At 36.8% G+C, this 18,641-nt stretch overlaps 1 protein-coding gene across 5 annotated transcripts; it reads left to right on the forward strand.

The window, feature by feature from the left end:
* Positions 1–565: 565 nt before the first annotated feature.
* Positions 566–17,847, forward strand: LOC105042301 (uncharacterized). 5 transcript variants are annotated; one of them, XM_010919447.4, is made up of 6 exons: positions 566–782; positions 1,131–1,213; positions 3,266–3,665; positions 5,585–6,153; positions 6,276–6,342; positions 17,221–17,847. In XM_010919447.4, exons 3-6 carry the CDS (start codon positions 3,296–3,298, stop codon positions 17,730–17,732), a joined length of 1,518 nt encoding a protein of 505 aa, XP_010917749.1. In that variant the 5' UTR covers positions 566–782; positions 1,131–1,213; positions 3,266–3,295; the 3' UTR covers positions 17,733–17,847. The 5 variants fall into 5 exon arrangements, with proteins under 5 accessions (XP_010917749.1, XP_010917748.1, XP_073109701.1 ...); XM_010919446.4 differs by lacking the exon at positions 1,131–1,213 and having other exon boundaries at positions 566–891; XM_073253600.1 differs by lacking the exon at positions 1,131–1,213 and having other exon boundaries at positions 3,230–3,665.
* Positions 17,848–18,641: the final 794 nt, after the last annotated feature.

An 18,641-nucleotide genomic window follows, 5' to 3' on the forward strand; every position in this document is an offset into this window, starting at 1 on the left:
CACCGAGGAACACACGTTGGAGAAAGATGGAGATCGTGCGGCCTCACCGACGATTTGATTGGAGAGTTGGGCGATGCATTGAGGAGGATGAGAGAGGAATTTATAAGCGTAGATCTTAGGGCCTCGTCGGTGTTTGAATGGGCTTAAAACCTCTTTCCCAATCGGACTCGGAAGAGGAGATGGACTCCATCAGGAGTCTTTCTCTTCCGTAGCTTTTTTTTTTAGCTCTACTTTAAGATTGATACAGAAAAAAAATTTGAGTTATTACATTTAGGTTTCTAACTGCCTGCGATATGTAAAACAACATGTCTCCCGCTCACGAGAAATTATTAGTTAGAATAGTTTTATTATATGTATTTTGGACCATCCAATAATAAATTAGTATACCATCTAAAAAAATAATTTTTTTATTAAAAACAAAAAAAAATTATTAGTTGATTCATCATAATTAAAAATATTTTTTTATTAAAATTTTTAATTAAATTTAGATAATACTGTTGCTGGATGGTTCCAGATGTACATGCCAAAACCGTTCTTACCAATAATTGTTCCCCGCTCGCGGCAGCCACTCTCCCTGTCGGACGCCGAGGGCATTTGGGGAACTCGACGAGAAAGCCACATACAACCCCCAAACCACACTCCCCCCCCAACCCCACTCCTTCCCTCGTCCATCTCGCTCTTTCTCTTCCTCGATCCAGAAAGGAAGGGGGTCACTCGAAATAAAATTCCTTCGCTGCTGTTTGATGGTCGCTCCGATTTCCTGAATCCTAATTCTCTGTCCGGTAACCCTTGTCCACCTTCTTCTCCTTTCTAAATCTTTGAAACGGAAGGAAAGAGTTGTAGAATTCTCCAGAAAAATGAACGATTTTTTGGAACCCTAGCTCTCTCAAGGTTTTGACTCGGATTCTTTCATCTCTGCTTTCTCGATTCAGATTGCTACATCCAAGGCGATCGTTTTGTTTAAGTTCATGTATTCTTTGATTTAATTGGGGAATATTTTCTAGCTCAATCTTTTCTGCATTTTTCATTCGTTCGTTTTTTTTTTTTTTTGGTTTTTAATTCGACGCAAGAAGAAAATTTTAGTCTCCTATCTTGTTCAACGATTATAGTTTTTGATATATCACTTCTAGATTCTTCACTGGAAGGAAATGAGTTCCTAAGGTGCTAGCCAGCAGGATAATCAAATCTATCCTACACCAGAATTGGTGCCAAGGTATCAGCCAACATGCTAAGAAAACCTTGTCTGTTGTCCTAATGATGTCTTTTGAGGTCCTTTGTCTGTCATTTATTTTATAAATTGGTGGTTTTATATTTCTACTTTCGGTTGGTATTCTGCTAATTGTTATTGAAAGCTTGATATGGATTGATGGAGAAGTATTTTTTCAACTTTGATGATTGATGATCGGCTTGAAACATTCTCAGACTTTTGAAAACACATTGTGAGTTGTTTTAAATTTTTTCTGTTATAGTGTTAATAAATGATACAGGTAAAACTTGGAAGACTTTCAGAGTTTCAGATCAGGCAATAGCTGGCATGTGGCGGCAAATGCATGGAGTAGTTGGTGTTTGAACTAGTCTTATGGAGGCCCATGCCATGATCATAATCAGTGAATCATCAGTGTTAAATTCATCCATAGTAGTCGCTGTGTATATTTGGAGGGTGGAGTAGAAAGCATAGGAGGAGAGGAGAGGATTTGTTTTTTCTTGTTCTTTTCCCTTTTTTTTGTTTTTTGTCTTTTTTCCTTGAGTTTAGATTTGTTTTTAGAAATTATGGAGGTTGCATCATTCAACCCAGCCATTGAAGGTTTTAACTCTGGTGCCTAGTGGAAAATTTTTTGGATTATCAGAATTGTTGGAGGTGATAATTGAGTTAAACCACAGAAATTTTGTTTCAGGATGAATGTACTATTGTTATTGATTGGCATAAAATGCTGATCCTTTAACCTCTTACTTCACAAGCATGTAATGTAGGATGTTGTTCAACTGATTGGTACATTGTAGGATGTCGAGATCTAGAACCAATGATCAGCACACGATCTACTTCTTCAAAATAAAGTGATCTATAATGCCTAAAATGACCATTGCTCAGTGACCAAAAATTAAAAGTTTTAGCTTTTCAACTTTTAAGATCGATGTTTTTGGTTGCATCCAACCTATCCATGAGATGGTCATGAAATCATCAATTTCAATGGTGGGATAGATTTATGATTAAAGAGCTTTTAGATAATTGAACTTTGGTTTATACTTTTTTTCTGAGAAAAAGATTTGTAGATAATTTAAAATGTCTAGTTAAAAATCAACGGTTTCCTTTCCAATTTACTGCATACAATATATTTTGACATACTTTTTCTTTGTCTTGGGTCCATTTGATGCATATTAAGAACTTCTAAAAACATAAGTGTATATATACATACATATGCATATACACATACGTAATATATGTATATATGTTATCATGTTTTAAGACCTTTAAATATTTTCAATGATGATTAACAGCTTGGATCCTCGATTTAAAAGGCCCATTATTGGTTTTGTGTCAGTAGAATTGAGACTCCTAATATGCAAAATTAGTGATAAAAAATCTTAACTGAAAAGCCATACCATGAAACATAATTTAAAACATATAAAGCATCTATTGGCCAAAAAATCAGGGGGTTGATATTTTCTACTTACGCATCAGTTACTCCCATGATAGACAATTTAACAACACAGTTTAATGTTAGGATTTGATTTATCATTTAGGATTTGATTTAACATGATTGATTTTTTCTTGTCTATATTGAGATCGATAATGGCTAGTATTGGTGGAGAGTTCCAGTCTGTTGTAAATTATGGGGTTTATTCTGTAACATTACTGATGCCATTTTAGGAGTATGCAAGCAGTTGTCAATATGAGACAATCCTGCAAACAAACTGGAGTTGAGTATTTTGTAGCATAAGAAAAATCCTAAAATATATGTTCACTAAAGTGATTTAACTGCTGTTTTTAAATATTAAAGCTCTTTAACTGCTGTTTTTTAATATTAAAGCTCTCTTTTCTCCCAAAGTTTTTAGAAGTGCTAATGATTTTGCATTTTTGAAGTCCCATTTCTTTCAACAATTTGCTTGATGGCTGGCCTTTTTTTTTTTTTTGTGTGTGTGTGTCTTGAACATATTTTTTGCAAATCAAAAGTTTGCAAATTACTAGTTACTGAAAATGTAGAATGCAATATATTTTTGAATTATCCAGGGTGGGGAATTAATTGAATGCTTTATGGTTCCCTAGTATCAGTTATTCTTTGGAAGAAACAAGTCCATGGAGGGTGATCTATCAGAAGGGAGTAATTGTCAGACTCCATCTTCAAATGGAAAGCTCCTAGTTGCCATACCTGTTGCAGGTGGTTCATCTGGTGAAGGCTTGCCTTATGCTCCTGAAGATTGGCCCCATCCTGGAGATAAATGGCGGTGGAAAGTAGGGAATAGAAAAACTGCTTCTGGCCACTGGATTGACAGATATCTTTACCCCCCTGCCCATCTTCCAAAAGCTACTGGTAACAAGTCGGGATTTCCAAGCAAATCATCACTTGAAGAATACATTCGGAAGGAATTTCCTGACAAGGATGTTGATTCCTTTTTTGCCTCTTTTATTTGGAGGGTTCCTTGTGCTGGTCATGCTCCAAGAAAAGGTTCAACTTCATTTAGTACCTGTCTTCTTCTAATCTATCCGGTTACATTAGTTTTGTTGTACTGGATTTTGTTTTAAGTCTGTACTTCTGTTTTATTAAATTTGTATTCAACTTGATTGAGTACTGACATCAACACTTGATTAACTGAATCTCTGTATTGCATCATTTGAAGAACATCTTAGTGAAAGTGTGCTTTTCAAGCATTCCTTCTGACACAAATTACAGTAATTAGATATGCTTGAGATGAGTTAATAAATTGCCTAAGTTTTCCTCGTTATCTCACCTGTGAATTATCACAATTGCAAAAAGATGATAATGGAAGCACTTCTTCTCCATCAGGCAAAAAAATTATAAAAAGAAGAAGAAAGGTACAAGACTGGTATCGAAGTGAAAATCAACATTATGCAGCTGTGATGCATACACCTGTATGTGACAATAGGTAACTGGAAATTTTAACACCTTGCATTTCTATGGAGTTCTCAGTTAGGTACATATCTGGAAGATAAGATATTGATGTCGAAAACTCAAGTTGCCATTACTTTTCAGTAGCATCAGTGGTGCTACTTCTACATGTAAGATATGCAGCTAAACAAAGTCTGGACTACCATGTTGTCTTCAATCACCAACGTGGATTGTTAAAAGTATTTGATATCATTTCTAAATCATGGACAGAAATTGAGAAATCATTGATAATGCAGATATATGTGCAGTAATGTATTTTTTTTTTCTCTTTCTTGGGAGGTAGATGGATATCAGTTGTTATGATGATAGCATTTTGACAATATGGTTTTGTATCAGTAACCATAGGAGAAGTCATAATAGTCTTAACATTGGTTGAGCTTTACCTTTGAATATCTTCATTATGCCAATAAGTTATACGACACTTGTAATCTGTTGATGTTAAATTATTTATATGGTGTTTAAAAAGGTTAATTGATTTCCCTATGATCTTTCTTTTCTTGGAACTCAACTGGTATTTCTATTTATTACCTCAGACTTCCTTAAGTACCCCAAGTGTTTGCTCTGATTTCCTTGCCCATGTTCACAATTGATAATCTGTCATAGTTAACAGTCTTTCAAATGGGAAGTGCTTGGGCAACTGGTTAACAACATGGAAATCATAGCATCATGTATTAGATAATATTTTTCATCCCCTGCATCTGTTTAAACTATTATTTTATGGGGCTCTGTGTCTGTCACAGGTAGAAGATGGTGCGACATCAGCCTTTACGTATTTGGGTGTTATTAAGTGGTGTCCTTAAAACTTAAAAAGTGCTCGGTTCAGATACCATAATATCACTCTCTACGCTGTCTTTTGACAACCTTAAAAACCCTATCACATTATGATCTTCATTTGGCATTACAAATCAAGGTTCATATTGCAGTTGGATCTTGTTTTAACCATTGATTATCAGTCTGGTGTCAACTCTCGAACAGAAGTTGATTAATTGTGCATTATTAGATTGTACAATTGTTGAAGAAACTCACCAGATCTACAGGAAAAGAAGAGTATCTTATTTTGTCAAGTTTAATATGTTAGTTCAGTGAAGTTTTTTCTTTATTGCCATTCACTGTAGGCTAATGTTGTTATTACTAGATTCCCAGGCATATTTCTGTGCACGAAGTAGTTTAATTATTATCTTTTCCTAGAAAAGAATGCTTTAATCATTACATTCTTGGGTTGACCAAGTAGACACAAGAACTGCAAACTCTATTCTAGATTACAAGTCCAGTTCTTCTGCCTTTCTTGTTTTATAACCCCCTTCCATTATTTCATTCTTCTATTATAAATGCCACCCCATTATAGTTGTAATAGTTCCAAATTAAATTTATTTATATTTTTCAAGATCTTCCAGTTCTAGATAATTATATTCATTCACTAGTGCTGATACTTGCATACCTGTGTTCAAATTTTGCAGGTTCTGAGAAAAACCTATATATTCATGCATCTCCCAATAGTGTGGATGTCAGTGAATGTTATGGTTCTGTATCAGAAATTCGGGTTGGGGGTTGTAAAGCTGGGAATAAGATGTGCAAACTCCAAGAGAAAGAACGAAGCAATGGATTGCGAGCCAAGGATTGTAATATCTGCTGCAGTGAATATGGTTTCTGTCGTGACTGTTGTTGTATCCTGTGCTGCAAAACTGTTGATTGGGCATATGGAGCTTATAGTTTTATTAGATGTGAGGCAATTGTGGATGAGAATCTTATCTGTGGGCATGTTGCACATATTGAATGTGCCCTTCGTTCTTACATGGGTGGGACTGTTGGAGGAGCCATTGATTTGGATGTGGAATATTATTGCAGACGCTGTGACAATAAAACCGACCTTATATCACATGTGACCAAGCTAATAACAATATGTGAATCTCTTGACTCCAGGGATGATATTGAAAAAATTTTAAATTTGGGCTTCTGCATCTTGCGTGGCTCTCAACAGATGGGAGCAAAGAGCTTGCATAACCAGATTGGATTGATCTTGCTGAAGGTACTATTTTTTATGATTTAGTTTTCACTTTGAGCTGCTGCATCTGTGATGAATGGAAATTTCTTTCCTCCCCTTATTTATGATTTCTCAACCAACAACATGATGTGTGATATTTGATCCAGCTTAAACAAGGTGTTCCTCTTGGTGAAATCTGGAAGATGGAGGATAGCATCTCAATGCCTACTGTAGGTCAGATTTTCTTATACTTTTTCTCAGGACGTTAGCACTGTGACACTCATCACATTTGTTACAATTAGTACTAGTTGGTATAAATAAGGTAGTATTATGAAAATTCCGGTAGAGGTATAAATTAAGCCTATGTTTGATTGTGGATTCCTAGTACCATAAACATCATTCTGACTCATAAATATTTTTAAGTACACGGGCAACAGCACTGGACAGGTATCCAGTCTCAGTTGTCCAAAGATTTGGGTCCTTCACCCATCATGTATTCTAATCTCATTTTAGGAAAGTCTGGATGTTTCATTAAAGGTTTCTCGAGTGCTTTTACCATCTGCTTTGCTCAGTCTTAAATTTTCTAAGCCTGCATAACAGAAATGTGTCTTTGTCGTTTCTCATGTGTCTTCCTTTTTCCTGAAGCCTGAAATTTTCATTAGACTTTTATCGAAGTTTAGTTTTCTTTAAGCCATTAACATTTAACATCAATGCTTAGGATGGAATGCAAATATTGATATATTTGTTATCTAATGGGAATCTTTTTCTACAGGTGCAAGGTAACTTTTTAAATCATGTTTTTATCTTCTTTTGAAGTATTTTCAGTTGGCAGGGTCTTGTGCTTGATAAGCATTCCAATTCTTCACACAGCACTTGTAAAAGTTCATGGGATGACATTTTGATAAAATCCATCCTGTATTGCCAAAAATTTAGAGCCATGTACATTGTTAAACATTGGCCAAATTGTTAAGGCAAGCACATTGCATGCTTGATAGTTTATCAGCATTTGATTTACATTAAACATCAATCGAAGAATCTCGGTGGATGAGGAGATTTGTGGGTATTATGTCATTGGAATATTGAAACACCAACAAATAGTCGACCAAGGGCTCTTGTATAAACTGTACTTATTGCAGAGAATTCATCACGGAAGGTTTCCTAACAGACACCCCCGAACAAACAAAATTATTTGAGGCAGCTCCAAATCTAAGCATAGGTGTCCTTTGGAACCATGCCCATAAAAGTAAATAAGAAAAATGCTAAGGGAAAACATGGTGAAGAAACAATTCTCTAGCTCAAATACATGCATCATCAAGGATAGGCATTGCTAAGAGCATTGAGAAGATTGAGATATTGACACTCTTTCGCTGCAAGTCCTCTCTAGCGAAAATTCTGGACATGTCATTATTGGCCATCTCAAGCTCACAATAAGCACTTACAAGTAAATAGCACTTAGCAAGCCCACTTTGTGCTCTAATTATTGTTATAAAATACGGTCTAGAGCAGCTGCATATGCATAAAAGCCTTCGTGACTAGACTGCAGTGCCATTTGGCCACATAATGAGCCATTAGGAGCCTACATAGGCCTGAATAACCTGCATCTGAAGCCCAAATGTATATGAATTGCGATGACAATTGTTTGTTGGTTGATAAGTCACTTCCCAAAAAAAGAAGATCAATTTTTGAGTAAAATCTATGTCGTCGTTTTAAATATAGCCGTGATTGTGCTATAGTGGCACTATAGTGATTTTAGACCTAAACTACTGCAATATTTGCCATGATGGCTTCTGTTGCTACAAGGCTCAAAATCTGGAGTAGGACGACTCGAATCGAGTGAGGCTAGGCTGGAATGATTCATGCGATCCGGTGGAAATTTCTCCAATCTGCAAAATCAGTCAAAAAACTGAATGGGGATCCTCCGATTCTTGACTCTCCGATGCTCAAGTCAGTTCGAGCCTTGAGAGCAGAGGTGAAAAAGAGTGAAAGAGTAAGAAAGGTTGAATGGAACTGGAGGAGAACTTAGTAGAAGCCAAGAGTCTGGCCTAATTTTCTACCGACAGAGTCTTTCCTAGTTTCAGAGAGCAGAACTTACCGATGGATGATCCCTGACCCTCTATTTATAGAGGGGTTGAGAAGGCCGTTTCAGAGTTTGTTAGGCCATTAGAAGAATCTGTTAGGCAGTTAAAGAGCCACCTGTAAGTGAGCTGGCGTACAGCGGTACATATGAGCTGGACATGAGATCGTAGCCAGCTGTGTTTTAGTTGAGAAAACCACTGTGGACGTTCGCAGAATGATTAAGTCTGTCACTATAATAGTTCACCTCGATAGATGATCGGGATGAAACAGAAATGTCATAATATTCATCTCGGATGAGGCATTGGAGTTCAGGTCGGTAAATATCCGATCTGAATATTTTTTGTTAGCTGAGACATCATTCGGATAGAATACAAGAGTGTTCTTTATTCAGGTCGGTAAAATACTGAGCTGAATTATCTGTTGGGACCTCGTACTTTCAGATTGACATCTCTTTGATCTCGTATGATGATGTCACGTGTCATGAGACTGGTTTAATGCACCAACACTTTGCCTTCCACTTTCTATGTCCAAGATGATAATTCTTTGATCGGACTAGGAAGTAAAAATATCTTCATAAGGTTGGATTTTTACTAATTTGGGAGGTGTTTGCCATAGAGATCGGATTTTATCGGTTAACATATCTTATTTTCGAATTAGAATTTTTGACCCGATTTCTTACCGACCAGGAGATCTTATTTTCACACTTGCTTTTTGGTTCAGTCATTCACCGATCAGAAAATCTTATCTCTGCAGTTGAATATTCGATCCGATTTTCATCGATCAGAAGATTTTATCTCCGCATTTGAATTTTCGGTCCGATTTTCACCGACCAGGAGATCGTATCTTCACACTTATTTTTTCGCTCAATCGTTCACCGATCAGGAGATCTTATCTCCGCACTTGAATATTCGATCCGATTTTTATCGATCAGGAGATCTTATATCCACACTTGAATTTTCGGTCTGATTTTCATCGATCAGAAGATCTTATCTCCACGCTTGCTTTTTGGCTCAGTTTTTATCAGTCAAGAGATCTTATCTCCGCATTTGACTTTTGGCTCGGTTTTTCATCGATCAGGAGATCTTATCTCTATATTTGAATTTTCAGTCCGATTTTTACTGATCAGGAGATCTTATCTCCACACTTGCTTTTTGGCTCAGTTTTTATCGGTTAGGAGATCTTATCTCTGCATTTGACTTTTGGCTCGATTTTTCATTGATCAGGAGATCTTATCTCCGTACTTGTATTTTCGATCCGATTTTCATCGATTAGGAGATCTTATCTTTGTATTTTATCTCGAAACTTTTCAGACTGGTGTTGCCGCAGTTTGGAATAAATGCACCGTGCCTCGAGAGCATCAAAATTAATTACTTTGTTGAAAATGAAGAGACTTGATCTTTCAGAAAATGATCCGCCAGATCTTCTACCATCATTATTTGGACGGGCGGTTTGAAAATATCAAATAAGAGTGCGTCATTTGTCAACGTCTGATTGGCTTATCAGTTTGGGCACGGATCGATCCGTCGTAGCTAAATCAGGAGGGAGATGCGCCTAACCGTCATCTGATCGAGCATCGGAGTAACGTCAAGTGTTGCAAATTGGCAAGGAGATCAGTTAATCTAAGCCGTCAGTTTGTCTATAAAAGGTTTTTGCCCCCCGATCACTGTTCATTTTTGCTATTACCGCACGAAGGTGTTGCCAAATTATTTTCACAGGCTTCTCTGCGTTGAATGGCTGTCGGAGACAGCGAGAAGCTTCGCCGAAGCGGGAGAAAAAGAGTTCATTTTTCATCTCTTGGGATGATTTCATTTGTCTCTCTTAGGCATCGATCCCACAAACACCCTTTGGATCAGATGCTATTAGATCCCATAGATGGGGGAGATCCATTAGTCTACATTCCTTGCTCTGGCAGTTGGGAACCAACACTAACCAAGTGTACACCTTACTCTTCTTTCAAAGTATGAGGCTTGGCCCTGGGAAAGGAATGCATCACATCCCATGCATATCGTCAGCTGAGCCAAGCAGAAGACACTATTATTAGTCAACCAATTAGTCACCATCTAAGAGTTCCCTCCACCCAACCCCCCTATGGAAGTCCATTCTTGATGCTGCATGATATGTAGTTGCCAAGCACTGTGACTAGCTAGACCATGCCAAGATTCATGGGAGCCAATGATTCAGGGGTGAGGGCTTCGACAATCAAATATTTTCCTATAAGTTTTTCATTAGAGATATCACTGATTTTTGCCAAGTTTGTATGTTTTTAGGGTTCAATAATTTTAGTATGTTTCTTTATTTGGATAGGTAGTTTTATTTCTAGTCTGATTCTGTATTAGTTTTAATTCTTCAGCAAGATCTCTTCATCGAGCGGAGGGTTCTTCAATGTAATTTTCCTTCAATTTGTGCTTTTGACTCTGAGAATTGTCTGTCACACTTTATGTTGTGTCAATCCATGTGACATCTTGAAGAATCCTCAAGGCCGCTTTCAACTTTGCTACAGGAACACTGCATTGGGATAACTGGACAATACTTGCCTTGATTACCATGCGGAGGTCACGACTAAGTTGTAAACAGCTTCTCCAACACCCCTATTCTTGATAGCCTCATCAAAGTTTTACTTGATCCACCCTAGCTAAGGGACACCTAGTTAATAAGAAAGTGGGCTATGAGAGGTTGAAAGTTAGTTTTTATTTGGTGAAGTTAGGAGCAAGAATCAACAACTCATTGCATACTTCTATTCAATAACCAAGTTTTGAACAATGCCAACATTCCCTAATAATGGACTCAATTTGAAGTCATTAATTACCATTGTAGTAGAAGTAATGGTCATTATTTGTCCAAACTTTAATGTCAACATACTTTCATTCATGCTTTGACTAGATTTTTTTTTTTTTGGAAAAAAAATAATCGCTATTAAGGTGATTCGTATCATCAAGCTCTGCCGAATCGATACTGAAATTGTATCAACTGGTGACTAGTTTGGTGTGATATGGGTCTGTATCATTTGTTCCAGGGTGTATTGGAATAGGGAGAGGGAAAAGGAGAGAGAGGAAGAGGGGGGACGGGAGGGGGGGGCGCGCGAGAAGGGAGAGGAAGGGAGGGAGGAAAGAAGGGGAGGAGAGAGCAAGCAGTGAGGCTTACCAAGGACTCCTCTTGGTGGACCTCCGCCTGCTCGCTCGGTCTCAATGACATGGCATTCGACACACAAAAACAAAGAAGAGAGACCAAGAAGCGAAGAACACCAGATGAAGAAGTGGAGGGTCGAGGCCTAAACCTAACTCTAACCCTAGCACAAAGAAAAGAAAGGAGGAGAGGATTATCGATGATGGCTAACATCGAAGAGGGGGGAGCGAGTAGTGTCCAACAGCAAAATGAATGAGAGAACCTCAAAAGCTGTTGAACCTTCGAATGGGGGTGGGGACTAGAGAGGGTTTTATAAATGAATTGAACCATTGAATGAAACCATCAAAGTGAAAATTGGGGAGCATTTTATAAACTAACCAACTCAAGCGGCTGAACCACCTTTGTCTGGCATTGGTACAGCTTAGTATGGGCAGAACCCGCCTAGCTCAGGTCGGTTCAGCATTCCTTGTTTATCATACCATTGTGGAAAATAATGGACAGTAATGGCAGGATAATCTCATAATCATGTTTCTAGATCAGGCCATATATATATATATATATATATATATATATATATATATATATAATATTGACAAAAGTTCGAGCATAAAAAATGCTATTTTATTTGGATGATTGGTGAAATACATTATAACGAGACAACAATTAAACACCAATGGTTAGTTTTATTCTTAGTATATATGTTAATTCTATAAGATAATAGGAAGCCTCTGGAACTGTTATGATGACTATTATCTTCAAGCCTGTTATTACCTAAAATGCTTGGTATTTTATTTGGGCCACATTGGATGATAATAGTGCTGTGATAAATGATCGAGGATCAGAATGCCTTTTCTGAGTATTGATGTAAACCAGTTTGTTTATTGTTAAAAAAAATTGCTTTTTTTTGTGCAGAAGATTCTATATTTATTTTGTCGTTGATGATACTATTGCAAAACAGAATTAGAGAGGTGCATTTAAAAATTGATTAATAGAAGTAAACTGTTGAACCTAAAAGAAGTGTCATCATATAGCACATGCATGGCACATGCCTTTTTGGTGGTACATACATTTCTACTTATCATTGGATTTACTTTGTTGGTTCCTACATCTCATTGATGCATTTATAGCAACCTAACCATATCTCGTTATTTTTGGTAATTGTATGATTTTTGAGTTCATTTGAACTTTTTTTTTTTTTTTTTGGTTTACTTGCTCTCAGGTAAAAGTACTTGAATTTGGTACAGTCTCCAAGCTTCATTAATATGATACGGGATGTTAGATTTCTTTAGATAGACCTAAAAGTGTCAAAATTTATCATAACCCATCACTTATGATGCCAACTTTTTTCTGTGCAGACCCATTTCTTTTGACATGTGACAGCTAGTTTCGTGAAAAATTCAAAAATGTTTGTACCAGGACCATAGGGTATGATTGCTTGGCATCATGAAATGGTAGCGTGCCTTGTTGAAGTTAATTATCCAAAAAAAAAAAAAGGAAGAATCAGAAATAGACAATACTAAATTGCATCCAGGAAATTCATGTTAGTGGAAAATAGATCATTTTTATGCTAGAACTATTATCATTTTGGTATTCTGTTTTTACTGAGTAGTTAATACTTTCATCTTGCTCAAAAAATTCGTCATACAATTTTTTGGGCCCATAAACTAGTCAAGTTTGAATAACGAGATGAAAACTAGAGAAAAAATTTTGAACCTGTAAAGCTAAAAGGATATGCTGCTTGTTTTGTTTGTTTTAAGATATGATTCAAAATGGAATTCTTTCGTTCATAAATTGAGAATAGTGGAACATTAAGTACAATATTTAAAAGAATAAATAATTATTCCTTTTGAGATAATATTAAGAAATTCCTCTCCCTTTCTGAACATATTGAAGTTATTGTCTCATGAATTTAGATCCTTTTTAATATTCTAACAAGTCAAGATCAGTGACCCATGACGGTCAATGAAAGAAATCATTTTCATGTATAAACCTGGAAACCCAAACTATTTTTGTTTACATTTCCTTGAAAGACCATGGGAAAAGCATGGTATGTGTACTTGTTTAAAGTGCTGCTGCCCTGGCACTTGGTTATGGTAACCAACCATGCCTAAAAGGTAATGTTAGTTTGTTGCCACCATGAGTTGCTGATTTTTGATGATGTCGCTGCTGTGAATGACTATTGCTGCTTCCATCACCCTTGCCTGACAATAGCTTGTTTGTATTTGTTAATCCTGCTACTTTGAAGTTATCCTTCCTTGGCAAATAGATGTTGGTAGTAATTATCCTAAGTAAAAGGGCAGATGAAGAAGGATATTATGGTTTGCTCATTTGAAGGTGACTTCTAAATAGAGTAAAGTGCAAACAAATAAAATAATGAACTGTGTTGATTTTTTTAAGTTTCAAGTTTAAACTGTGTTAAAGCTATTCCTGTGTTGCATTGTTCTTGTTCTCTTTGTTGTTCCTACTTTTGCCTTGCATTCACTATTGATAAATAGATACTTATGTGATTGATTCTGGCCTTGCCTAGTGAGTTATCAAGAAATTTTAATTTATTCTTCAATTTCGCATCTATAATCTTCATAGTCACTTATATAATGATTTAACAAATAAATCATGAGTTTACGGATTTATGCTAGAGTTTACAAATAATTTATAATATTTTGCTAAGTTGTCACAAGTTACTCTAATTTACTTCAATTTTCCTTATCACTAAGTTGCTATGTCGATTTTTAGATTATTTACTGTTAATTAACCATCAGATCCTGAACTTTTCTTGTTCCAATATTTCTTTTCAATACAATGATTTAATGCTTAGCAGAATGTTCTCAAAACCTTGAACTTATTCCTATGTCCAACTTGGGGCTTCTAATCATTTAGGGTCAACACAAGCCTTTTCTTGCTTATTTCTACTACCTATATTTAAAGGGGCTCCCAGCCGTCCTTGTCCTCCTCCAATCCTACAACCAATTTGATTCATCTTATGTCCAGGTCCCTTGAAATTAGTTGTGGCTCCTGTCACCTACTTTGGCATAACAGGTTTAGGTTAACTTGCTGGTATGTAGTATCATTTCTTCCTCTTTTCCTGTTCTACTATATACATCATCATCTTACCGCTGGACCACACACTTGAAGCAAATTCATTTTGGCCAAATCTAGACCTAGCTCCTATCTGAAGCAAATTCATTTTGGTGATTTTTTGAGCCAAGTTTTACCAATCAAAGTTGAGCCGAACCTAATTTGGTTTGGTCCTTAAATTTTTAAAAAGTGAGGGAGAAAGGGGTGATGCCATGTCGTGGCAGCATCCTCTAGTAATAGACAAAACCCATGCGTATTTGTTCTCCAAACCGCTCTTGATGTGGAAAAGCAAGTGGCAGCTAGATATCACAACTGTAGAGGCCAATGCTTAGTAAACTTCAATCCAAGATTATACCTTGGTTGAACATCTCCTTAGAAATTTGCTCCTAAACCAGCTTCCCAAGTGCTTCCTTTGAACTTCTAAAAAGATTCTTGCAGCATTTCCCACTCTTATACCAACTCCCAGTTGATCAACCAACGGCCAAAAAGAGTGGGAAATGGGAGAAGGAGAAAGTTTTCTTTTTTTCTTTTGGTGGTGGTGGTGGTTTGGGGGGTGGGGGGAGGTGTGCGGTGCATGGGGGTAGGGGAGGAGCTAGGAGTCTTGATTGGGCAGAAGTGGAGTGAGAATGGTTAAAATAATATTTTAGGACTCAAAGGTTCTGTGCAATCTTTAATTCTGAAGTTTAGATTGGGCCAAAGATCAGTTCCATACTTGTGGAATTATTTGAATTTTGACTCATAGCTTGAATCAACTCAACCTAAGCCTGGCTTGATTATTTTTCATCAGCAAAGTTCTGACAATTTCAAGCCCATATCGATCTTGCTCCAACACAACCACAGAATTGCACTCTTCCTAGCCATCGCTCCTACTTTTGTGCACCTGCTCTATGTTGCTCCTGCCCTATCCCTCTCCTCTACCGAGAACACTTTCTAATCCCTAATCTCCACTTATTATCCCCTCTTCAACATCTATGATGCATATAGGAGTTGTGGAGCATATATTTAGACATCACGAGTCAAATTTTGGGAGGACTAGATGTTAGATCTGAATTTTTGGAATCATTATATGCTGAAATTTAGTGCTTCAGTTTTATTTATGCCTTTAGTACAGGACCTTTTGGATGGCTATATTAGTTGATTGAATGCAGGACTTAAGCTTAGTTGCCACCTTTGCATCACTTGAGTAATGGGGCCCATAGGAGGGGACAACCATTGAACAAAGAGAAGAGCAGAGCTGACACTATCTCCCTCTTCCTTTTTTGTGTGTCTGTCGTAGGGTCAATTTTCCTTCATCATTCAGGGCCTCAGTTTGCTGCACACCCAGACTAGCCATCTAGCAATCCAACAACATAGCCAAGCGCACAGACATGTGCTACCTGCTAGAAAAAATAGGTCCGAATTCTGGCATCCAAGTTTTTCTGTACTGACTATACTGCTGTGTATTGGATGTACAATACTGCGTCGGTAAGATATCGATATAGTATGGGGGCTTGATACAGCATTGTACTAACACATGCTACAGCTGTTGTCTCCCCGTAAACAGCATACCATTTTTTGTTATGGGGGGTGTACCTTATTGATTAGACTTGTACAGTAAGCTATCAGTATAGGTTCCTGCATAGAAACTGAAAATCTTCCTTTCAACACCCTCGAAGTGTCCAAAAGCAACCACCTATCAAGTTAGTCTCAATGTGCATGCATACCTCCTTGTTATATGACTGTTCTTCTTGAGAACACCACCACAAGTCACCTTGGTTTGCTATATTGTCTTTACTTGTAAGTCAAGCTCCTTGTGCACCTTGCCACCTTGTGTCTGATCACCATGGCACCGTGGCATGACTCACTGCTATGTTACTGATGTATTACAAACCTAGCTGGCCTTTGATGTGACTAAAGTCACATGATACAGTCGTTGTGCTTATGCAATGCATAACACTTCTTAACAAGCCTAGCATCTCTGCAAGATCAAGTTCCTAGGTTGACATCCCTTCTGTTGATGTTTAACCATCATCACCCAGTTGTCTTTATGCCTGCGCTTCTGTTATTTTCCTTGTTTGACTCGAATTTCATGGAATTATATTGCATCATTGATGCATCGTAAAGCTGATTTTGTATTCATGATCTGATATGCTGGACTATTTATCTAAAGTCTTTTATCCAGATTTCATATGCTGCCAACAATGATATGAAACACACTTAAGAAATGGCCTAGTAAAGTATAATAATGAGATCAAACCAAAATAGGAGTTGGAAGAGGTTTAGCATTGTCAACCTCTTCAATAAACATAATTCTGCTGGGAAGCTTGATAACAATTTTTAAGTTCAAACTTAATTGTTGTTAAGTGAATTATGTAAAAAGAAATGGATCAGAAAGGAATAAGAGTTCAATTTTGAGCTCATTGGATTTTTTCCTGCCAAACCTCTCATGACTAGGAAATCCTCAATTTAATTCCATTCAGACAGAGCAGTTACTTTTGTCATGACCTTGCTGATATACAAATATTTAGAGAATAGCAATGCAATGCTTGAAATTTTATGAGAACACGCTTTATCCTTGTTTTGTTTCAATTTTTTTGTCCAATGAGACAATGACGTAATGTCGACCTAGATGGTCAATATTCTTATCGTACATGTGGATTACTGTCAATACTTCCATGATTCATCTTTGGGAAGTCATATAGCAGCTTCTAGGAACACGCTGACAATGTTTTTTTTTTTAATATATATTTTTGAAGAAATACTGATACTAATTTTTATATACCATAGCTTTTTCAAAATTTGATATTTCCATCCAATCTATGTTTGTAAATTTACAAAGTTTTCTTTTTCAAAATGCAGGAGATACCTCGCATCTTGGAAATGAGATAACACTTTTAGGGGCACCAGACATTACAAGATATAAAATAAATGAGGGTCTCAAAGAGGAGGTTGAACTTCTGCAAAAGAATGATGTAGTTGATGGGAGAGCTCAGCTGTCAGTATACATAACTTCAGATTATGATAATGTGTCTGTGAAGCTTGAAGATGATATAGATAACATACTTCGGGAATTGAAAAGTTCCCAAGAGCTGGACTGTAGGATTGTGGAGCAAAAGCTTTATGATCAGAAAGATTACCTTCTGAGTTTATATCGACAGCTTGATTCTGAAAGATCAGCACTCGCAAATCCTATTTCTATTTTACCTAATGGGGGTGATTGCGATAATCTTCTTGCCAATGTTCTGGACAGAGTGGATCAAATAAGGCATGAAGAGGAAAAACTCAGGAATATTATGAAAATTGCTAAAGGACTTGGAGAAACCAACAAAAGTATCCTTCATGAACACTTTGGGCTAGCCTCTGATAATTGAACAAAGTTTCTGTATCAGCTTACATTGTTACGTTGTTGATCTTGTTTTCACAATTGAGAAGAAGGATGACATTATTAACATTTTCTTAAGAAATAACATGTTTTGCTTTGTTTTATCCTCTCTGCCATAATTTAGCTGGTAAATCACCAATGTCGGTCACTCTAATTTTTCATTTATTAGAAGTTGAACCATCGGTGTCTTTATGTAATATGCTGTCTACTTAGTGGCATGGTTGGTTCATGATCAACATTTTCTCTGTATCAAGTGGGCGCCAGTCTTCTATTCATTCAATTTTCTCATGATCTTTGACTATTGGTTATAGGTAATCTGATGGCCACATAGGCCTCTTTTTATCTCTGTTTGTAGTCTTTAATTATTGCTTCTGTTTAACTTTTCATCTTGGTGCTTACAATCATCTGAACATGATTAGGTTTATGAAATGGAAAGGAAGCACTTGTTTCCAGGTCACTGTCCCAGTTTTTTTACATTCATGGAGCTGGGAAAACACTTGATAGTTGGGAAGTTCTTAACATCATTAGAGGGGAATGAATCAAAAATTGGGTAAGCATTGATAAGCTTATAATCCCATTCAGTCAGATGGTTTGGATTTTTCTGCAGTTCTGTGCCTTGATGGAATATATCAAGCACCCACCATCTTGACTTCTCTGGTTTATATCACCATTTTGTCGGAATGAAATAACTCAAGCTGAATGCGTTACGGGTCATCTATACAAAGTTTTATTTGAAGGAACTTTGCTTTTATTTATTATTTTTCCCTAGCTACATTTAGCATTAGCATGTACAAACTGATGACTGCTTTAATGTTCCATAGGAATTATTGACGTGTAATATGGACTTCCATGTTGCTTTTTCTTTTGAGTTCTTTATTTTTTCATTGCATTTTTGCAT

The sequence above is a fragment of the Elaeis guineensis genome, chromosome 3, assembly GCF_000442705.2.
Source record: "Elaeis guineensis isolate ETL-2024a chromosome 3, EG11, whole genome shotgun sequence".
In the NCBI taxonomy this organism is placed as follows: Eukaryota; Viridiplantae; Streptophyta; class Magnoliopsida; order Arecales; family Arecaceae; genus Elaeis; species Elaeis guineensis.